The following is a 24,388-nucleotide window of genomic DNA, read 5'->3' as shown; positions in this document are numbered from 1 at the left end:
CTTTATACCAACAAATAAGTTCACACAAAGGGGAAAAAAAGACAACACACAGAAGTTTTTTTCACTTTTTATTTTCATAAAAACAGTCAACAGGCCGGTTGGATAATGTTGTAAAGGGGATCCAGTCAGACAGGATGCTAGATTGTTGTCCTCCTGGTGATTATAGGTAGCTTTAATTCTTTAGTTTTTGGTTCATTCAGCAGAAACCACAGCATACAAAGATAAGATGATGTCTATCTTCTTTGTCCTGCAGAAACCTGTGCAGGTTTTTGTACCACAGTATCTCCCACACCGAGTGTCACAATGGCATTCATACTTTGGCTAAATTTACCATTTAGATTGCCACACAATTTTATACATGACTGGTGTTGCATCTATGTGTTATTGGAAAGTTGAATTAAAAGTTAGGCATCAGTAACTCACAGGGAAGCCCTTGACATTCATAGAAAATACAGGTCAACTATCAGGCAACAAAATACTGTAATATACGACTCATATAGGTCTGACTTGAATAAAAGAACCTAAAAAAACCAGCTAGAACTAATCAGCTACATAAAAAGGATTAATCTGTATTCAGTTAGAAAAAAAAAGGAAAGAGGCAAACACTGCCTACTACTGATGTCAGCATACACGACTGCACATCACGTGTGTCACTGCAGAAACAGCTGTCTTCATGCAACAAACATCAAGTTATCCCTGTAACTCAACTAACAGTAACAAAAGATTACACGAGTAATTATTTCAGCATTATAACATTGCACATAAAAACAGGTGCAATTATAGAAAATTAAGAAAAAATTTAGTGTTTTTTATCTTCAAAGTAACAAAACACTTAAAATCGTGACTTGTAACAAGTTTTTCACACTTAGCTCTGTCGGGTTCTCCGTAGTACCATTGCACATGGGACATAATTACACTTTTTTTATAAGTGCATTTTGATCATATATTACATTATATGATCAGATATTACAATAGATAATGGGCTAGGATCAGAGCTTTTTGTCATTTACATGAATGAAAAGATCTTAAATACCTTCTGTTTCAGAATTGGCAGCAGTCCACATTTAGCAAGCAACTTAATCTTATGGCATTGTGCATGGAAATTAAATCCTATAATACTAATACTGTCATGTAGCGGAGCTCCCGTCTGTTTACTTTGCAGTGATGCTAATGCATATCGTGTGCCTGAGGCATCTTTAACAATTAGAGTATATTTTTCCGAACCAAACAGGAAGAAGTGTCGTTTTGAACTGGTTAAATTGTCCCGTAGGCTCTGGTGCACATCTGAGGTAGTGTTAATGTAGGCCATGAATGCTCTGAGTGACTTTTAAAGAGATGTACGATCAAAAGTAGAATCTACAACCAATTATTAACACTTGGATTATCACTAGGATTTCTTGAATTTGTTCCACATTTTATATTTTACTTCTGTCCTCACTGTAAAGCCAAAACATCTTGTATCAGCGCATTATAAACAGATATAGAAGTGATTGACGATTAACTCAGATTGACTGTAAGGCCTTTCATGTTGTGTATAACTCATCTGTGTTTGATTGGAAAACAAGTAAAATGTCACATTCCCTTTGTTGAAAACTCAAAAGCTCAAAGAAGGACAGAGCAAGACTGTAAAACAAACTTATCATCGTTATGCGGTGTATAATAAGAATAGTGCAATGTCTCAAGCTTCACCAGCAGTAACTGGCTGTAAAAGGGCTGGAGAAAATGAAACGCTACATGAACATATCAGAATTCAAAACAGCTTTTTTTCAGAAACATAGAAAAAAACCAACATAAATGAAATTTTGAGAAGCAGTTCAAAGTTAGTGCAAAAGCAACACTAATGCATTAGTTTGTTAGGAGCCTGGTTAGTACTGCACAGTGTCAAGGCAGTTGGCAGGTTATTTTAGATGAGCATTGTCTTGGTCCAAAGAGGGCCGCAGTGTTTGGCCACAGTGTCTGCGTGTCTTTTACATGTATGTGTGTGTGTGTTTGTGTGGACTGTAAGTGTGTTTGATCCTTATGTGTAGGAATTGAGGCATTCCTTTGAGCGTGAGGTGATGTCCTGCAGCTCCCGCTCTTCCTTCATTTTGATGTCTTGGTAGGCATGCATGTGACTGGCGTCCTTAAGGTAGGCCCAGTTTGCTGAGAGAATCATGAGGAAGTGGATCTGGAAGAGAAGGGTGAGGTGGATGGCCGGTGAGCATGTCAGAGATGCAAAGCAAGCTACAGGAGTCAGAGCTACAGTACGTAGTAAAACAAACATAAAGTTAAGCTTTTAAAAAAGACTTAACACACAAAAGACATACGGGCCTGTGTCCAATAACGCCGTTTTTTGCGATGGCAGCGTCCACTACCTCAATTTCAGAGCGCTTTTCACCGGGGCTTACTGTTGCTAGGTTACGAAAGTTGTCTCGCGGCACTTCCACTTTCCTCGGTAGTGACAGTGAAGTCTGTTTTAAATAGCTCTGTATGCTTACTGTAGTTTTACTCAAAGAAATTATACAAACAAATCATAAAAAAGATGGAAAGGAATCGGGTCGCGGTATTAGCAGCAGCTCAAGACCTGGAAATTGTTCACTCGAAAAAACGAAAGGTTCCGCTTCTCCTCCGCCATTGTTGTTGACAAAGTTAATATCAGAAGTCCCGCCCCTTCTTGATTTTGATTGGTCGGTGAGGACAAAGTGAAATTTCACTTCACTTTGCACATTTTGTCTTTATCTTCTTTTATTGTACTTAATTTGTAGTTTTATTTTGACACTTGCTTTGGCAATGTTTCCCATGCCAATAAAGCTCTTTTGAATTGAATAGGATTGATATTAACGAGCGCGGCGGTGCTAAAAGTTGACTATGAGCACTGAAAACGCTAAACCGCAAAACTTTTGTATAGAAAATAGGCGCTGCCAGCGCAAAAAGCGCCATCAGTGGACACAGGCCCTAACTGAAAAAAAGACTTTAAATTATTGTAACATTACTGTTACAATGATCATTAATACTGGAGTTAACTATTGTTCTGTGCATAATACTACAGAAATGACATTTTAAAGGTGTGAGAATTAGAAGAGAAAGAGCCAGAAGTCATGCGTGCAAGTTAATGCAGCCTTAAAAGCTTGTTGTTAGTGCAAAGCAAGCGATTTTGTGATATGACCCTTTTCTGTAGACAGTTATATAAGAAATAGACCAAGTAGGGATACTTTTTTTAAACAAAGATTGTTTATTTTATATAGAAAGTAAAAGCTACAGTCTTGAAAAACTTAGAAGAAAATTAAATATATGAAATATGGAGTATAAGTAACTATAAACAGATCAGAGAATCTGAGAAATGTAAGCATGCAGGCTCAGTGTTAAGATAACAACAAATGGCTCTTTAATGGCACTTTGAGAAAGAATAAAAGGTATGAAACAAAACAACTTCATAGCTGAGGCTATAGCAGCATCAGCCCTCATAGAAAAAAATACATTTATTCTACACTAGAAGAGGAGAACGTCTTATTTTTTTATAATATACATGAAATTAAAGTGAGCCTTAGGGCCTCATGCAGAAGTAAACCCCTGATACTGGCCTAACCCTTTATAGTGTGCTCTGCTAGGTTTGTGCAGTTACTCTGAAATCTACAATTAAACACTGCTCACCGTAATACTCGTCAGCATAATACAGTGTGGATGAAAGGCTTTTAGTTCAGTTTAGAGTGTAACGTGTGACAAAAGATGTAATACTGAATATTTTCTGTGTAACACTTTGTGGTTTTACGGGTCGGCACCAAAATTTTAAGGCAAGAAGAAATATGAAGGTCAAGGCACTTAGCCACTTAAGCTAGTCCTTTTTTATCGAATGTATCAGTATAATTCATCCTCACCAAAGCTGCTAATCTGTCAATCAAAAAGGGTATGTTTTGATTGATGTCAGAATATCCTTATTTCCAATTTAAAAGGAGTGTGTTACAACCTGCACAAATGCTCATTTCTGCTCTGACTGAAGCTCGTCCAGTGAAGTCCTGCATGCTCAATACTGTCTTTTAATCTGAAATACTCATGCAGTTTATGCTTTTGTGCAGTTTAAACTCTGCCTCACGCATTACAAATATAAATAACACTGTTGTGGATTTGTAGCAGTGCACATTTCTCTAAAATCTGATGGTGACACATTTCTAAAAGTGAGTGCGAAGGAAAGCAGAACAAACCAAACACCACCCCAATCTGAAGACAACTCTCATCAGGTGTCCTCAGACAAGCGAAATCCCTGGATACCAAATGCTAAAGGAAGCATATAATCAGCTATTTACACTAATCAAGAGATGTTGGTTTTCCTATTCTCATTTTTTTTTTAGTTCATTTGTTGTCAGTGGCAACTTTCTCTACTCAGTGCAGCTATAAAAGCCGCACTGCGCTCTTTAAAACAGTTTAAAACTTAGTGCAGCAGTCTTCTCGACTCTTAAACTTCAAAACAGCAAAGTTATAAGTGGTAGCCATCATGTAGATCAGCTGGTGGAAGAGAACAGAGAAGGTTGTAAGAGAACATGCCGGTGACTTCCTCCTGTGACCAGTTAGTAAAGTGACCAATCATTAAAAGTTAAAAATGACTTAAGAAATTGCAAACTTCACTCAACACTCAAAAATCACTCAACGAGACTCTCCTCCATCCATCCGAGAATTAAAACATGGCCATGTGCATCTAAGCAGATGGTTTAAGTGCAAATGAATCAGAGCTGAAGAAGTGTAATCTTCCTCGGTGTGGTTACATAAACCATATGGGCATGACAAGAGGAGCACTTGACTCATGATCTGCTGATACAAACCGTGCAAAGATGGACTAAAGGAGAGGATGGAGAGAGAGGAGGGAGGGAGGGAGGGAGGGAGGCTTACCAGAGCGATCACAGTGGCTCCTGCACCGGCGCACGCTACGATGTACAGGTGATAGGACAGGTAGAACTAGGAAAACGGAAAAGCAACAGTGATTATATTTCAGGTTGAAAAATAAGTGATTTCCATGCCAGAGTCCTTTACTCTCTTACAGACAGTAAGACAGCCTCTTACCTCACTGGTGTTGCAGATGTCTCCTAGCGTAGATCCACAGGCCTTTCCTGGTGTGGCATTCCAGGGGATGATTCCTGCAGCGGGAAAATTCAATGGTTTCTTACAAAAGAAAACTAGCAAATCTGAGTTCATGTCCACTGAGTAAAAAGTTTTCTTTGCTTTAATGTCTTAGACACTAAGAATGTAAAGGGGCACTCCACCCATTTACACATGAGGAACAGTTAACATATGAGGTGTTAACTGATAACTGGAAGCATGCTTTTCTTACAGAACTCAAGGAAAATCCTACAAATGAGTTTTTATAGCCTGACCCAAGATATCTTGCCCTCTGCAGCGTCAATTTGAAGCATTCTTTCATTTTAATCTGTTCCTCATGAGTCCACCAATTTTATATTAAGTGTTTTGCTGGAGAAAAAAAGATAACAGGCGTTGTAGTTATGGAATAAAATGCCAAAACATCTTTATCGCCCCCTGCTGACTGGCTGCAGCATAGGTCATAAAGCCCGCCTCCTCCATGTTAACAGATGGGACATGAATCAAACTATAAAATCAAAATACACGTCAAATGCATGTTTCTCAAACATGGTTTCTGTCATTATAGTTAGTTCTTATCATGCTGATTTACGTCCAAGTGTTCATTTTTCTGGCAAGTTAATTTGTAATGAGTTATTTGATGCTGTAAAAATGATGATTGACAGCTCTGTTGACAAATACGGCTCCTGCAGCCGATCTGTTCCGGATAAGCAGAGTGGAGGAGGAACGACGAGAGGGGGCGTAACTAAAACAATCACTACAGTCATTGAAGTTTCCATATCTGTGAACGTCTGCTTCAGACCAACACAAGAAGCTGTTCTGCTGTTAAACACGACAACATGTGGGATCTTTGACGGGGGGAGGTTTTCAGTGAGTTAAGTGTGTGTTTTGGTTAGCAGAAGTGGCTACGGCAGCTCCACCCGCCGATTTCTACTGCACTGCTCTGGCTCCAAATGATGTCACTATCACAAGATGGCAGCGGCCGCCTTGGCTTAAATTTTGTACAATGAGAGTAGATGGAGACACGTTGTCCATCCTTAAATTCAAATGGGGTCTCATTCAAAATTGCTGATAAACTCTCTCAGTGTGTGCCCTAATAAAACTCTTTCTTGATTAGAAGTTAATGACAATAAATAAGAAATATTCTCAGGCAAAAAGTTTCACTCTCACCATACTGACGAACATCCACACAGATGGAGTCAATGTTGGTGAGGTTGGCCATGGGGGACCTCATGGTGGCACAGGTGGACCACATGTTGTAGAAGAGGAACACTGGCACGGCAGAGAAGCCGAACACGCCGAGCCAGGCCACACCCAGGATGTATGTGAGGAACACAAACTAAAGACAAAGAAATAACATTAGCAACATATAACATCTCCATCTTTCAATATGTTTAAATTTGTATTGTATTTAAATACTCTGCGTTAAAGAATCATCTTCACCCACAGCTCAGTGGTCGCGTTAACATACCATTCCACTGATGCAGCGTCCACAGATGGTGGTCTTGAACTCGCTGTGCAGCTCCTTGACGGCACTGGTTGTGTAGAAGCCCTCAGCCAGCAGAATGATCCCGTACAGGAAGAAGAAGGAGGCGATACCATAGATGACATACTGCATCAGCTGTATTCTGTTAAAGAGCAATGTCACACATCAGATTAGCTGTGCCAGTAGAGCTGCAAAAACAGAAAGCACAAATCAAACACCAACGTGTTTTTAGCCTCTGAACGTTACACCTGCAGGGACCCTCTAAAAATGTCAGGTAAAGTAAAAGCATGACGTAGCACCGTCTGCTGCTTACAATCATCTATAATTTTTCGCCTGCAACCTTTAGAACATGAGGGTTTGCTGTTTAATCATAAACAGATGAATGAGACAGGGCTCCAGCTTTCCTAAGACCTGAGGAGAGACACAAAGCCCAAATGTGGAGATAACAGGTGATGCATGTCTCTGGAAACCATCCGCCAACAGACAGACTGCCCCTGTAGACATCTTAAATTAAACAGTGCACTTTAAATCTGCTCCAACATAAAACATATGTGCAGCCCTGTCTCCGTCATTCCCCTTTTATTGTGCGGACTAATGGATGCACTGTAAAAACACAAAGGTCCATATAAGGACTGTTCTCCTGGATAACGCTAAAAATAGGCTACATAAAACTAACCTCATTAAAAGTTATCTATCTTACATTCAGGCCTCTCTTTTTGTGATGGTTATGTAATAAAAACATCTTCACGTTGAGCGTATTGTGGATCCTACTGACACAATGTTTAAAAGATCTCAGAGTTAACCAGGATGTCGTAATCCTTCTTTTTACATACTAACGTACATACTGCAGAGTATGAGGTCACTTACATGTCAGTCAGCATGGCGTGGTCGCTGGTCACCTTGGAGAAGTGGGTTTCCAGGATGGTCACGGTGCCAGTGAGAGCCACATGGCCACATCCGCAGAACAGGGCGACACCAGAGAAGCAGAGGATTGTAGCCACCAGCGACGCATACGGCACCCCGCCTAAACATTTGATGCAGCACTCGAAGCACCCTGTAGAAGAAACAGAAAGAGTTGTATAAGTGACAAGGGTCATTTGAGACCTTAGGGCAGTGTTTTATAACAAATCTTTTCACTTTAAAATGCAATAAAGTAAATGCTAAGTCAACAACAGAAGAGATGTTCTGATATCAGTATCAGCTTCTGATACTGCTACAGTAAATACACCGATCCGATACCGGAATGCCCTAGAAGTGAAGCCAAAACAGTTCGGGTGCCCCCTGCTGACTGGCTGCAGTATAGGTCATAAAGCCCGCCTCCTCCATGTTAACAGATGGGACTTGAGTCAAACTATAAAATCAAAATACACGCCAAATAAATGTTTCTCAAACGTGGTTTCTGTCATTTTAGTTAGTTCATATCATGCTGATTTACGTCCAAGTGTTCATTTTTCTGGTAAGTTTATTTGTAATTAGTTATTTGATGCTGTAAAAAGGATGATTGACAGCTCTGTTGACAAATACGGCTCCTGCAGCCGATCTGTTCCGGATAAGCAGAGTGGAGGAGGAACGACGAGAGGGGGCGTAACTAAAACAATCACTACAGTCATTGAAGTTTCCATGTCTGTGAACGCCTGCTTCAGACCAACACAAGAAGCTGTTCTGCTGTTAAACACAACGACATGCGAGATCTTTGACGGGGGGAGGTTTTCAGTGAGTTAAGTGTGTGTTTTGGTTAACGGAAGTAGCTACGGTGGCTCCAACCGTAACATGTTTTCTGTCATTATAATGAGTTCTTATCATGCTGATTTATGTCCAAGTGTTCATTTTTCTGACAAGTTTATTTTTAATTAGTTATTTGATGCTGTCAAAATGATGATTGACAGCTCTGTTGCAGCCGATCTGTTCTGGTCCGATCACTACAGTCACTGAAGTTTCCAGACACCAACACCAGAAGCTGTTCTGCTGTTAAACACGGCAACATGCGGGATCTTTGCCAAGTTTTTTTCAGTAAGTTAAGTGTGTGTTTTGGTTAGCGGATGTGGCTACGGTGGCTCCACTCGCCGATTTCTACTGCACAGCTCTGGCTCAAAAAAGCATCACCAGCGCAAGTTGGCAGCGCCCATCACAGGGCTATTTTGGCTTTAATTTCGTACAATAAGACCAAATGGAGACACGTCTTACATACAGTCATTGGTGACGATAACCAACAACAGCACCTTGCTAGTAAAGAGTGTAATGTTAAAGCCAATCAAAGCTAAATGTCAACAATCTGTGACTTTCCTCCAATAATATGTGCTTTTTAATCCTGCTGGTATCAGAGGGATACTATATTGGATGATACTCGAGTCTAGTTATTGCAACAGGTAGCAGGAAGGAAATGTCCATATAAGGAGTCAGGTTTTTCTTGTGATATAGGGGAATGAAGTGTTAAGCATCCAGGCGGGGTTACACAAGTACAGATCAGCAGTCTATCACAGGGCCATATCCAACTAATTACTCCAAATGACGTGAGATCAAAAAAGTCTCATCCTCGCTGCTGCAGAGGAAGAGATACAGACAATTCTGTTCAAAATATATCCCACATAATTCGACTGTGGTCACGCTTGATGCGGCGTGCTTCCTTTCCGGACTTCTGCGATCTCAAATACCAGCGGAAACAGTGCAGATTTCTATGTGAGGAGGCTGAGGTTTCACAGTCTTTGCTGCCTTTGATGTTTCATCTGACAATTCATCACGACACTTAAAGGGCACTAATGGCCATCCAGCAGGTCAGAGAGATGGGCGTCCGCCTGCCAAGCTGGAATGGAAATCAATGGCAGCTCAAAATGAGGGAATGAAGTGACCCAGATGGATTTGCCTCATCCAATGTGTTTCTATGCCCTGTGATACAGAGTCAGTCACAACAATGCGCCATCTATGTATGCATGCAAACAAACCACAGTGTGCCTCCAATCAGATCCACATGTGTCTGACAGGACGTTGTAGAGTCACAGGACAACCAGGTCGATGGCTGGTAACGTTTTAAAGCCCTCACGTAACAGAACTTAAAGCTGCTATGATCAATATTTTACATTGCAGAGGGATCAAATAATTTAGATAGTAGTGAGGGCCCTACATGTACAGAGAAACATCAGCAACTCTGTAGCTCCCTCAACATTACAGGGCCTTTCAGCCTCTTCAAGCTCATTGTTTTGGTTTCCGGGCTCACAATGTTCTCTGACAAATACCTGTTTCATTGTGTACGCAGCATCAAGCAGGAAGGACTGGCAAAGTTAACAACCTGCTCTGAACTTAGAGGAGCATCTAGCAGCTAATGAGCTAGATATTTCTCACAGGAGTCGGTGGAGACCAAAACCGAGAGCGAATATTGGACTACGCTGTATGTAAGAACTCTGCATCAACCATCGGCCATCGTCATCTTGGTTGTTCGGAACAAGAGGTGATCATATTTGGTCGCTCGGAGGATATGCATTTGGGGCATCTCTATCCTGGTTGACAGGTTGCAACGGGTAGCAACTTATGAATCACGGGTAGCCACACCTTAGAGCATAGCCGGCTTTGTCGCCCATTGATCAAAGCTTACAAAATGAAAATCGTGCAGTAAAATGTTTACTTGCGTAATAAATCAACTGAGAAATAGGCACATTTTCCGATCTTCTGTTTATACAATAAGATGAGTCTCCCCCTGCTGGTCAGTAGAAGGAATGCAGGTTTAAGGCACTTTCCCATTGGCTTTCACTTCTTTTATACAGTCCATGTACTGGACATATATGAGGTGCAAGCAAACATATCTTCAGATGGATGCTAATGATGCTCAGCATCTGCTGGATTAATAAATATACAGCTAATAACTCTTTAACAAGCTCAACATTTCAGCTAGCTGCACTGCTCCGAAGTGGCCAAACCCGGTGAGCACCAATCGGGGTTTCAACGTTTAAATTTGGTTGAAAACAGGGTGAACTAATTCAACCATTTTTCAACCAGCTAACTTACAGTTACAACATCAATGTGCCAGACAGAAACACATTTTTGTTTTATAATTTGTTTGTTTTAGCGTTGGAAGGGTGATGAGATTTTTGCAGCAGTGGGTTAAATCCTGTTAACTTCAATGCGCATGCCCAGGTACTGTGCAGCTCTGACTACGAGGCAGAACGCCCCCCGGATGCTGGATGCTGGAAGTGTCGTGAGTTTGTGTGACGTGTGATGAATCAGGTGAAATCTGGTCTAAACATAAACATTGAATCAATCTTCAAGTAGTCGGTGAAAAAAACTTTCACTTTTGAGCCAGTTATCTTTTCAACGGAAACATGCTCACTGGGAAACAATTATTGCCGTTTGAAAAAGTTTGCTTACATTTTTCTGGCTTTGATAGAAATGTACCAACCGAAGAACAGATCATGCAAATGGCATTATCATTACACAAGCACCGACTAAGTAATAGGAAAAAGATGGTGCAATTCCAATGTGGTTGAAATTATCAGACAAATGTTCCCATACAAATCTGTGCACAATTTGTTCCAGGATAAGAAACCATTTGATGCATAATTTGTGATGTTTTTGCTGTTGGCAGTAAACAATGCAGTCTAATATATAACAGGGTCAGTTGAGGCCAACAAATTATGCATTTAAGTTACTAACAATGACATAGTTCATCACATATATGTGTTTATCTCGAAGAGAACCGGCAAAAAGCGTCCACAAAGTGAGAATACTTAAAGTTCATCTGTGTTTGCGCTCTTTGCCGTGACAAAGCAAATTCAAACAGATATACTGCCGCTGCTGGGCAAACACTTCGGTACTCAAACGCCTCGTCCTGTCTGTTTGTGTAGTACAGGGAGATAAAAACATTTTTGTCCCATGCTGGGTGAATAGGAGTTGCCATGGCAGCATGCTCACCACAACTCAATGAGTGTGCCCACAGCAGAGTCGCTAACTTCCACCGCAGCCCACATTTCCCTGATGAACACGGAGGGGAGGGCGAGTGGGGGCTGCTGGGAGTCGAGAGCTCCACAGGATATTGAGCCCAGATGTAAAGTAAATACAGTCCATTTAAAAGGACTCTTGTAGAGGATGACACTATCGGGAAGTTATGATCCAGTAGCAGACTTTATCTTTGTTATAAATCAACTTCCTGTGACTGTTCAGCCACCTTAAGACCAGTAATGTTTCCATCGTATGAAGTGGCTGCATTTGCATTGAATGACTGGGGCAAAAACAACAGTCTCACTTGGTAACTACGAATTAATTTGACTGCAATCAATTGTGACATGTCACAGATGAAATCACCATGCCTGCCAAACACGTTATGTGTCGGCTTGATTTTAAACCCTGCCTCAAAATGCGTCACTTTCCCCATTAGATCAACTGTCTACAGGCTGACAGCACCCTGCTAGATCCATGATATCATGATGACAGCCCGTCTGCCTTGATTGCCTGAATTTGACTTGATCTGATATGGGAAAAAAGTCAGTCGAAACCTCTAAAAACAAAACCGTCTCTGGGGACGTCTATACTGAATGTATGAAATAACTTAAAGGGTTTAAAACCTCACGTCGACCATGTAACCGCCCTCCCCTGGAGCCTGTCGTGGAGAAGGTCAGACTTACATGTCTGCGTCTGCCACGCTCGTCTAACATTGAGCACTTAGACAGAAAAACGCACTTTATGTTTGAAAGCCGCCAATCCGATCGATAAACCATCTGTTTGATTAGTGCTCATTCCAAAGGAGCGGTTTGCTTTGGAAGCATCCATCCACCCAGGCCGAGGATACCCTCTCAACGGAGAAACCTCGTGTCACTTACAGGTTGTTATGCTTAATAACCCAATAAATCCACGGTGGTGTTTTCACAGCTGGTTCGGACATGTTGGCAGGTTAGTGTAACTCTGTTCTGGCCCACTGGAAAAACACTGGCACAAGGACAGGCATACTGACAAGGTTCAGCTATGAGCGAACTCAGGAATACTACGCTGTGCACAAAGGGCCTCTGTGAAAGCTTTAGTCTTGGTATTAGACATCAGGGGAGGCAGAATGACTTCAAAGCTCAGAATCACTTTAAAGCAGTCCTGCACAAAGTACCGTGTGGACAGAAGTCTGCACCAAAGTTAAATCAATTAAAGCAGAGGGGATAGTGTGCGTAATCACAGGGTGTGTGTGTTGCATTCTAGCATTAAATCTCCATATTTATAAAAGGTTTGCACGTTCAGCTCTTGACAAAAACTTTCTATGTCTTCCTTTTTTTTTAGGAAGGTTGGCCTGCACTGTTGAGTTAAAGCAGACAGTTAGCATCAGCTAGCATTTAGCCTTGAAAACAATGGAACTATCTAGTGTAGCATCCCCAGCCAGAGCAATGATCAGACTCTTGTGACTGCTGGTTTATGAAGCCGTAATTCCACAAAACGCACCTCAAGAGCTTGTACGCCTTCCAGCTGGTTTGCTAATACGTCTAGTAAGAGGTTGAGGATCAATAAAACACTTCCATAGCCATACACACCGTCACCGTCTTATGACCGGCGTTTGATTTCCGGTTCGGTGGCAGGTAAAAGAAAACTAGCTTTCAAAATAAAAGTTCCAAGAACCATTTAACAAATATCGCAGAAACAACAGACCGAATCTTATTGTGAAAATTAACAATTAAGGGTGAACATTTCACCTTTTTTTGTCCTTTTAGTAAGGGTCATTTACAGCCAGCTTGGCCCTCTCTAAAGCTAAAAACAACTCAATTATTAGATTCCTTAAATACACTTTTACAACTACTATACTAACACATTAGATCTTGTCTGAATAATCTGTACAGACAATGAAATGTAAAAGTTGTGTGTGTGGGACTATTTCTCGGGCAGGCCTGGTGACTTCCTGGAGTCGCCGCTTCATAATTTATTTGTCAGACAGATATTAGAGTAGTAGATCTCTCGGCAAGAAGACAAGTTAGTGTATTTCTTAAAATACAGAACTATTGATTTTTGTTGCATCTGTTTAAACGACAAAGTCTAGTTAAATATGATTAGACTGATGGATAGCACAGAAGTTTGCAGATGGTGTTGTAATGTGTATTTGAGAGTTACAAAAAGCCAGTATCAGTAAACCTACCACGCAGCAGTGTGCAGATTGTTTTCTTTGAGTGCACTATGTGGGATTTCATTGCACACAGGATATTGCAGGCCAGACTTTAGCTCAAATCTTCCTCCTCCACAGGGGATAACAGCAAAGACTCTCCAAACAACAAGCTTGTACTAAATGGATCCTGCTGCCTTGTTCTGAGTGGAGCACCATAAATGAGAATCACGATGGCCCTCTGATGACATTCACATGCTCCCTGAGTAATACTCCTGGTTAGACCTCTAACCACTTCAAGACTCTCCAACTCAGCGCTACAGTACATGAACGAGAGGAGGACGGACAGGATGAGACATAAAGTGAGAGAGAGAGAGAAACACAGACAAGTTAGCGACTGTTGTGATGACAATGTGAGGCCTTACAGCAGAGCTACTTTTGCCACTGTGGGATCACGAGGAGAAAAAATAGAGACACAGAGAGAGAGTCCAAGAAGCCCGGATACAAAGAGGCAGTGTGTGCAGCCCGAGACTGTCCATCACACTGGACTCTCAGGGGCCATTCACAGTGGCAGTGAACCACGGCCCCGCTCTTCCGGCCCCGCAGGCTCGAGGCCCAGGACAAGCCCACCGCTGAGCTCCATCCTGTGCGCCCCTCCAGCTCTGCACATAGCTCAGCCACAAAAGGGCCACAGCAGCCACTTCACTCTCCAGGGGGATCCTGTTTGTCAGAGCAACTCAAGTCATCAAATGTGTGAATGAGATGGCTCATTAAGACCGACATGAGACAAACAGACAGAGGCACAGCTGGATGGAGGGGCAAAGAAAATTACAGTGGATCTTGGCTTTTTGTTTAATGAACACATTGCTGGAAACCTGACGTCCAGAGACCCCAAGACCGCTAGGTTTATAGTGAGTCCATGTTTGTTTGTTTTTACAAACAAGAGAGAGAAACAGAATGAAAAAAGAAGTCCCCAGTCAGACTGGCGTTGCAGTTCTTTGTTAAAGCCTTATCCTCCAGGCCACAAGGGGCCCCCAGATTTATGTAATTTGATGACCTTTGACCCTATCTACCCTTTAATGACAGACAAAAGCTGTTCCATCAAAACAACCTGGACCAGGTAAAATTCCAAGAGTAATATGCGCGACGATTAGTCAATTAATTTTCCGTCGATCGATTTTCTGTTGAGTTATAATGATCGTTGTTATCCGTTTTAATATTTAAAAAAAAATTCCAAGAAAAACATTTAGAGTAATGAAAAGTTTGCAGTTTGTTAATGATCACGCACCAACACCACATGGTAGGTTTCGGAAAAAAATCGTGGTTGGGTTTAAATAACCATAACTTACATACATTGCTTATATTAGTTATGTACTAAACGTTATTATCGCACCATACTTGACATTACTAACATATGAACGTTGCGCAACTAACGTGCGTTATGTATCTTAATAAAAACAGGTGAAAAAAAGTTTGTCAAGAACTCAATGTTGACTTTTTGTTTCAAAAGGGAATCAAACCCAGGCCTCCTGGATGAAAGTGTTTGTTTGACCCATCCATTGCCCCCCACTGCCGCTACAAGTGTATTTTGGCGCACTTCATATTACGTCACATGATTTAAACGCCACATCAAAACAATAAGCTAGTGGACAGCATCTAGAAATTAAGCTTCAGGGGTACCTATAGTGTCAATTTTTGACACGCTGGGCCTCTGACTTGGCTGCCATACTTGAGGACTATAGGGTGGGACCGGGGTGCCCATCAGTAAATTTTTGCCCCCAGGCCTCCAAAAAAGGTTAATCCAGCCCTGCAGTTTCCCCTAGCTCACACTCGTCACACTAACCCCAGCAGCTGGTTCAGCTTCATCACCGCCCTCCACCCTTCACGTGAACACAGCCTGTCGACACAGCAAAGATGAAGTCTTCCAACAGCTGGGACCAAAAAAAAACAATGCAGAGAAATACCAGCCAGATGTGATGAAGAGAGCAGCAGACATTTTGAAAAACACTGTTTAATTTGGTGTCAATACCAGACACAAAAACACAGACACGCCCACTCCTACGCAGAATAACACGCAAGACAAACACATTTAAGCACCACATAATTATATGCTCTTGGCAAAAGTATGTGTATCGTATACAAACTAAGTCCACAAACATAAATAAACACATATTTGGACACACGCATTGATGATGAAGACACTGCCACTCCTCCCTGAATCCTAAACGACAAACTGGCTTCCAGCTCCATTTCACCGCCATCCAGTTTTAATCTAACATCTAGCCTCATTGCTAACAGATGTGTGTGTTTACAGCTAATGCTAAAGTGTTGTTGTTTGTTGCTTCATTGGGGCGAGCTGCCAAAACACCATTTATGAGAAACAGTCTCATTTTCCACTCTTCACTTTGAGTCGAGCGATACTTAAAAATGCCATAATGGCTGTAATGGCCACTCTCGAGGGGCAGCAGAGATCTTAGCCTGCTAATTTATCGAAAGTGGTCTCATTGTTTACCTTTCTAACAACGGAAACTTATACTCTGTCGGCTAATAGCTGTTGACTGCAGCACACGCATGGATGTGTGTGAAAGGAGCTGAGGGAGATGTGTGTATGTGTTCAGTGACAGTAATAGGCAATGATGGCGGTAATGGCTCGTGAAGTGTGTGTTTGGGTACAGTAGAGGAGTAAATGTGTGATTATGAGCCTTGTGATGGGTAAGTTAATGATGTGAGAGTCAAGTCAAGATCCCATACAGATTCTCAGGGTGCTTTACAGGCCCAAAGGAAGTGTCTTTTTCAGAACACAAAGCTTGGAGCTATCAGAGCTGTTAGGTCCATCAGTGAGATTATAACAGCTCTTGAAATAATGGAAATCCAATAAATAAAGTAAAGTTTGGTGATGCCTATTTTTCCTGAGCCCTTTATTGTGAGGTTCCAGTATGAAATTATTTGTACATATGCATACTGCTCCACTCTGTAATGGTGCCAACAGTGGTGATGCTAGCTTAAAAGGTCATTTAAAGCAGCATTTGCTGTCACGATCATTACATGGGGATCTTTATTTTTACCAAACCTAAATAAGATTTTTTTTTTTTTAAATTATATTTTAAGTACAGCCCTAGAAAAATGTGACTAGCAGGGGTGGGACAAAATATCGATACAGCCATATATCGTCGTCCTGAATCGTGCAAGACAATTATCAACAGGCTGGCACCAAATATCGATATTTTTATTTACCAAAATATGGTGGTCGAAACAGAGTTCCCTGGGATTTTGACTCACTGCATCTCTACTTCATGACTCCTCGCAGTGACGCTTCTATTGGCCAGAAGGACAAAATTTGAAAAATTAGAAAAGACATGTCGGACAGCGGTGAAAGGAAGTTAAGAGATGCGTCAGTCATCCAAAGTCCTACATTTTTCTATAGTTCTGTAAATGTAATTTACAGACTGAAGACACGCTCACCGTTTCATCTCAGTTTGTGTCCAACTCGGTGAAACTGACACCAAATTATAGTGAACATATTAATTTACACCTTTTTAGGGGCATTTTGAGTTCTTCAGTCAATCAGATATGTATGTATCATCATATGATTGTCTTGTAATTTATCAATTATCACAGAATCGCTGAATCATGATATTATCTTTTTGTATCGTATCATATCTTAGCGTATCGTGTATCGCGTATCGTTTTTCTTATTTATGTTTTGGATACGTATCATATCTTATCGTGTATCGTGTATCTTATTGTATCTTTTTGTATCGTATCATATCTTATCGTGTATCGTATCGTGAATCGTCTTATATCGTATCCTATCTTTTTGTATTGTATCATATCTTATCGTATCGTGTATCATATCATATCTTATGGTTTCTTTTTGTATCATATATTTTTTTATCGTATCATATCTTGTCGTATCGTGTATCATATTGTGTATCGTATCTTGTATCGTATCATATCTTGTCTTTTTGTATCGTATCATATCTAATCGTATCGTGTATCATATCGTGTATCGTATCGTGTATCGTATCGAGTATCGTATCATATCGTATCTTTTTGTATCGTATCTTTTTGTATCGTAACATATCGTATCGTATGTTGAGTGACCCCTCCCTGATTCCCACCCCTAGTGGTCTAACGTAGCTTTTATAACATTTTCCAAGGTGCAATTATTTATCAGATATTTAAATTTCTGACTAAAAAGCCAGACTAGAGATAATTCAATTTAACTTCAGAAAAGATTTGCAGAATATTACACTATCAAGCATCCCAAGAGACAGCACAGCCTTTGTGTGGGGGAAGTTCCTGTCTAAGAGTTCAATATTTCACCTGGACTAAATGTTCAGACCAAAGAGCACACAGCAAAATCAATGATTCCTGCTGATTCCTACAAGAAGGTGGCGAGCAAGTTAATGACTCTCTTTCTCTCTTTAGAGTACACACTCCTCACGGCTGTGTGCGACTGGTAATGTCTGGTCCATTTATCTTTGTCCTTGCCAGCCCCTCATCCAGCCCATTAATCATCACTGCCCCCCGCCCTCACCCCCCTCTGAAAGGACAACTGAAATGCACCCTGAGGTTTGATGGATGCGCTGTTGATTCTGCAACAGTTTCATTGTCCTTTAAAGTGACGGTAGCATGATGATGACCAGCGGCATCACAGCATCCCTCCAGAAGTGACATCTGCTGAAAACATCACACATGCTTAAACTAATTAGATCATAAATACAGGAGAAAAAAAAACACATGAAGCATGACAGAGAGGGCTGTTTTCCAGATGCAGTGATAGGACTGGAATATCAACAATAACCTGCATGCAAACACTGAAACAAGTCTGAGTAAAATCTCCCCAACTGTTGTGTGAAGTGAAACCGAGCAGGCTGGAGTAGGTTAGAGCTCCAGTAAACACACGCAGTGAGAAGAAAGAAGTGAAGCGGCTCTTTGTGAGCGCTCGTTGGTACCTCTTTTGTCCTGCCCCTGGTCTTGGTTTTCTTCTGATGGAGTTTCCATGGTTGTTTTTCTCCCATCCGACAAAAATGCTTCCTTTCAGCGAATTCTCTCTTCCTTTTCTCCCCCCTTAACACTCTCCTCTCTCGCTCCGTCTTTCACTTCCCTGCACGTTTATACTCTCTCTCTCTCTCTCTCTCCTGCTCTTGCCGTCTCAACGTTTCGCTCTTTTCGTCTCCACGGCTTCACTGTGCATCGCAGTTTTTGCAAGTCGTGTCAGAAGGGACTAAATCACTTTAAATCCAGATTTAAAGGTGGCAAAATGTGCATCTATTCTGGTTCTAGTGAATGTTATAACCATTAATATAGTTGTTATTGCTAATATCAGTCATATTTTGGCCATTTTAGTTGGTACTGCTACAATAAGTCTCCCTCTGTCTCTCCCTCTATCCCACTTTCTCGACCCATCCAGTCGCAACAGATGGCTGTCTACCAATGATTCTAGTTCTGCTTGATGTTTCTGCCTGTTGAAGGGCAGAAACATCAGCATAGAGTCAGACCTGCTCTATATGCAAAGTGTCATAAGACAACTTCTGTTACAATTTTGGCAATTTGGCGTCCCTACCTTCGAAACGAACTCAGACCCCTGAAAAGAGATGCTTTATGGGAAGAGATTTGCCATATCAGAGAGGGGCTTGCATATGGGCTAAAGAGGGACCCTTACTTTATTTGACAGAGTGGGTGTAAACTTACTCTACTTCTTGTCTGACCACACTTCCAAGAAAGGGGGGAATGTGTGCCCTTCATCTTCTGATTTGCACCATATGCCCTCTGCTCCTGCAGCATACATTAGCAACCTCTGACCGCTGACTTTCCCTCCCATCTGGTGGCCTCTAACTCACATAAAAAAGACACAGGAGATTTCCTAAACAAGGAGTCACGACGTCCTCAGGGCTGATACAAATAAGACAGGAAACAACAAAAATGGGGGAGAGTCAGGGGGGCAGAAACGTGAGTAAGGAACTGATAAAGGAGGAATAAGTAACAGGATATGTGAGAAATTATTTGATAAAAATTGGATGGAAGAAGTGGGATAGCGTTAGATGACCAGAGAGACAGGCGGAGATGGAGACAGGGGAAGAAGATCTTGGCTGTGTTTGTTTGGCAACAGCAGGCCGAGGAGCCCCAGGGGCATGCTAATGAGCAAGAGGCCTTTCAGCAGTGTGAGGGGGGGCCGCTGGAGTGGGGTCTTCTCACGGATAGCAGACCTCAGAGAGGAGGGGGATCAGCAGGGGTGGGGAGCCTCAGGGGTCAGGGAAGTGAACTTAGCGGGGATCCCACAACAACAAATGCGGCGCTAATCTTTAAGCTTTTTTCACCGTCAGCTCTGTAAAACTCCAGGAGGACGGACGGAGACTCAAGCCCCAGACTCCTGAGCCCGATGGTTGTTTGAACTCTCTATATACAAGGGTACAGCTGATTTAGAGGTAGCTGTGCTTGTGATTTAACCAGTAAGTGCACTAAAGGAGCTTCAAAAGAAGTGAACTTGAGACACAAGACTGAATGTACCACACGTAATCACACAGAATTGGCTCCGAGTTACTGAGAACAACAAAATCAAAACAGACCGAACTCCATCTGCAGCCTTTTAAAAGTGCACGGACAAAAAAATGTTTCAGTTTATTGCACACATGTAAAATGAAATTCAAAACATGTGGCCTTTTCAAAGTGAGTTTCGGGCTAGAAATGTTGGCTTTGCATTGGAAAAATGATTAATGTACCCAACTTTAATAAGCATGAGATTTTAAATTAATCAATAATACCATAATTGTGCATGGGAAGAAAGTCGGTGTAGAAGATGTTGCAACAAATGGCACTAGCACAAAGTGTCAGGTTATAATGACCATGCTGCAAAGTACAACTACATTATCAGACATTACTCGTCAACGTGTAGTCAAGCAGCTGATGACTGAGCCAAAGACTGTCAATCATAAAAGAGATTCCAATCAGCTAATGTAAGGGCAATTTCCCTAATGGTCAATGTATAACATTATGGTTACTTCTCACAGGCTTGGAAAGTGCCCTTATGTGATGGTACCGCAATAATAAATCATCTACAAAAGATAATCAAGTGTATTTACAGTTCAAAAAGATTTTTAAAATATGTCAAAAATACCTTAAAGCTCCTGTGAGGAACTTTCAGTTTGTGTTGATTTTGGCGCCCCCTGTGGACAAAGCCGTACCTCTTATCTCTTTGCTGATTTTGTCCTGTTCATGCTTTAGTGGTGTTTTTTAGACAAAAAGCTCAGGCAACGTGCAGTTAATCGCTTCGTCTGACACCTACCCCAGTTTCAGGCATTAAAAATAACTATATAGAAATAATCAATCCTGTCGCTTATGGTCTCGTTTGCTTCTGTAGGTCATATAGAGTCATCAGAATTAATTTCAGTCTGTTTCTTAACCAGCGGAAAAACTCCTCACAGCAGCTTTAAAGCGGTTTGTTTTAAGCAGCTGTAATGCCAAATTATTAATGTCGTGCTGTACGATATATCAGTATAATCAAATGTAGCTCTGTTCAGTTACACATTATTCCAAAGGCAGCAGAGTATTCATCTGTATTTTGACAATAATATGTGTGGAAATCATTGAGCAGAAACAAATCTCAACATTAGCATTCATCAAATGTTTCTGGCCACCTGACAAGTCCAATTTTCACTTTGAGCTCAATTTTGGTCTCCACCAACTCGTAAGTAACATTTCTTCATCCTTCTGTTAGATGTTCAGGATACTTTGTGTTTATCAGAGCTTTTTCAGCAGGAAACAGCTGCCTGCTGGTGGCAACCTGTTTGATTTTGGGTAGATAAACCTACAAAGATCTTAAATGTACTGGTTTTACACTGTATTAAAACACTGAGCTTAACAGAGCTTTAATGTCATGTAACACTGCAGCGGTGGCCGATAGTGTTGTGTGGGTTCCCCTCCTTTACGTTGGATGTAGTCTAAATTGATTATAAACTTTAATGCACATTAACTGACAAAATCTCTTGTAAAGTGGTACCAAATTAATTAAGCTAACAAGGTATTGTTATGTGCTTAACAAGGTATTGTTAGCCACATAAAGAGCAAAGGACTGATTGGCCTCGGCTTTACCACAAATCCTGTGACAGGCTGAGTGGCTGTGGGAATACGCCTGTGAACGTAGGAGGCAGACTCCGAGTGCTGCATGCTAGACAGCGCCACTCCCCTACTCCAGGACACAATCTGAATGATGATGAAGCTCATACAAATGGAGGAGGCTTCATTGTGGGTCAACCTTTCACGCTGTGAGACTGGGGGCCCTGAATGCTCCTCAGTGTTCAGTCACCCGTGAAGACCTGCACCGCGATGGATTCACACTGAGGAGGGAGTTCTCAGGGATGGCGGGTCTGTGGCCAGGCCCAAGCACCACTTAGAACCAGAGGAAGAAGAGAAACCAGGGCTGCCACACCAACATAAAGAAGAAAATCGCAGCCAAATGGGTGTGTGAAGTTGCACACATGAGGTATGACCGATTGTGAGGGCCAAATAGATCGTCCAAATATCCTTAAATACTTCCCGGCTCTCATGGAAAAAGGCTGCAACATTCCTCCTCTTGTATTTGACAGTGATTCATAGCATATTACAACATCTGAGGCCGAGGTTCTTGTAAACATGGTCTGGGTGATTTCAGTGAGTAGCATTCCTGTGTACTGTGGTGGCCTAGATTTAAATGCAGGACATCTTCGTAGGTCAATCCGCTCAGTATGTCTGCTTTCATGTTTGGTGCACCGAAGCCAAGTCATTGATTGGTTTACATGAGCTCCGCACTACAAACCCATTATTCCGATCCATTCAGTTGTTCGCTGACCCATTTTCCCCTGCGAGTGTACCGAACAACAAAAGCATTACAAGTTCTATATGACTTCTGCTAAATAACTTGTCTCAAACTCCCCCTGTACCAAAAGTTGTTACTTCCATGTAATGTTCGAGGGAACCAGTGCAGCTATTATAAGCCTTTGAGTCCTGTTTCCTAAGAAATAAAAGCTCTCCCAACAGTGGAAAAAATGAATCTGCTAACTGTCCTTGTTCATTAAAGAAAAACATGTGGACAGTGAGAGGGGAAACCACAATGGGCTGACTTATAATGAGCCCTGTGCTTTCCTTTGGGCTCTGTCAGAAGATTAGAAAGAAGAAAAATCTCTTTTTCTTCGGCTTTAGAGAGCGGAAAAAAGGGAACAAAAGGAACCTCAAATACACTCACAGCAAAGGGTAAAAAGCTACTGGATTCTAATATGGCGGGGTACACCTTGGACTGATCGCCAGACAACTACAGGGTCTGTCTCTGTGTGTCAGAGACAACCTTTCACGCTCGCATTCACAACTACGGGCAATTTAGAGTCACCGATGAACCAAAGAGCATTTCTTTGGACTTTGTGAGGAAGCCAGAGTAACTGCCAGAGAGTCAGAGTACCTTGAGGGAACCCACGCATGCACAAGGAGAACTTGCACAGAAAGGCCCCCTATGTCCGCACTGGGAACCGAACCAGGAACCACTGCACCACTGTACAGCCCATTACCAGACTAACAATAAACAGTTAATACAAAAAGTACCAAACCAAGTGCCTAGGCTAAACCTAGAAACTTCATTACCCACAATGCAACTCGACATTTCAGTCAAAGATTTGGGAGTGGTTGAGTTGACTGTTACCAAGGTTTGGTAAGCTCACTTCTCTCCTGTACACCTGACTTTTCCCATTCTTGTGTCTTTTCCAGACTTGTGCTCTTCAGCCCGAACCAACGTTGACTCAAGTGACATCGTTTGAGGCAATTTATTGGAGTTCACCCAACTCCCTTTGAAGCCACAAAAGACTTTACACAACTTTTTTCCCCGCTTATTCAGTACATCCCCAGACACATTGACGTGCATAGTTGCTGGAGTTCCCCTATTCACTTTAAATAGAATACTTTTATTGTCACGTATCTTCGGGGTATTTTCACAATTCAACATCTTGTCTCCAAAAGTTCAGCAAACTGTGAAGAATGCCTTCAGTTTCCTTTGGATGGTTTACAATAAAAGAAAATAAAACCTCATTGGCTTTTACCCACAATCAAATAATCAAAGACACAGTGTAATCTCATTGGAAACAAAGATCATCTAGACTTGGGTAGAAGATTGTTCTCACAGATGAAAGTTTATCCAGATATCTACTTGGGGACCTTTTTTAACCAAAGATCTCATCCGTATAACCCAACCTCGGAAATAAAATCTAAAAACAAACCCCTACATTACTTTGTGGTGCAAATATTCACCAACACATTGTTCTCCATTCAGCCTGATAACTCCATCTCAGCCATTTCTAGCAGAGACATACTTTATGTCTTGGCGTCTCTTCCCTTGCACAGTTTCCATATTTACTTTTTCTCGAGTGTAATTACAAGCGTTTGACCAAACAATGCCCATGGTATCTGACTCAGCACTTCTCTAATTGCATGTTAGTGTTACTATCGTGTTAGGTCTGGAAGTGGAACAACACTCACTCAAGCCATGTTTCTCCTCCAATAATGACTTCACAGCCCTGACTCTCTGGCACCTCTGCAGCCACTGCGGTTGCAGTAAGTGAGAGACACAGATGCTTCAGTTTATCGTGGTCTCCTAGCTTACAGTACCTTGGAAACGGCCACCATGGCTTGGCCGGATAGACACCAATGTGATATCAATTCAAAGACGAAGAATTTCGTAATTTCAGTCTGGAGTCAAAAGGGCAAAATCAAAGCCAAACAGAAACCTGGACGAGACGGAAAGGAGAGTAAAGAGGAAGAGA

General features: G+C 41.6%; 1 protein-coding gene across 3 annotated transcripts in view; it reads right to left on the bottom strand.

Moving 5' to 3' along the window:
* Nucleotides 1-68: 68 nt before the first annotated feature.
* gpm6bb (glycoprotein M6Bb) overlaps nucleotides 69-24,388 on the bottom strand; it is a 34,069-nt gene continuing 9,749 nt past the window's right edge. Inside the window, exons 1-7 of one of the 3 annotated variants that reach the window (XM_069662796.1) lie at nucleotides 18,563-18,771; nucleotides 7,418-7,604; nucleotides 6,536-6,692; nucleotides 6,235-6,403; nucleotides 5,032-5,105; nucleotides 4,861-4,926; nucleotides 69-2,167 (exon numbers count right to left, since the gene is read on the bottom strand). In XM_069662796.1, coding sequence (XP_069518897.1) covers nucleotides 2,018-2,167; nucleotides 4,861-4,926; nucleotides 5,032-5,105; nucleotides 6,235-6,403; nucleotides 6,536-6,692; nucleotides 7,418-7,604; nucleotides 18,563-18,611 — 852 coding nt within the window. In that variant the 5' untranslated portion in view covers nucleotides 18,612-18,771 and the 3' untranslated portion in view covers nucleotides 69-2,017. Of the gene's footprint in view, nucleotides 2,168-3,197; nucleotides 4,480-4,860; nucleotides 4,927-5,031; nucleotides 5,106-6,234; nucleotides 6,404-6,535; nucleotides 6,693-7,417; nucleotides 7,605-18,562; nucleotides 18,772-24,388 lie in introns of those variants that run through there. The other 2 variants (XM_069662798.1, XM_069662797.1) reach the window with 2 other exon arrangements.

The sequence above is a fragment of the Semicossyphus pulcher genome, unplaced genomic scaffold, assembly GCF_022749685.1.
Source record: "Semicossyphus pulcher isolate SPU_LCO1_2020_fin unplaced genomic scaffold, fSemPul1.0.p SCAF_15, whole genome shotgun sequence".
Taxonomy (NCBI): Eukaryota; Metazoa; Chordata; class Actinopteri; order Labriformes; family Labridae; genus Semicossyphus; species Semicossyphus pulcher.
This window is presented reverse-complemented; position numbering and strand designations above follow the sequence as displayed.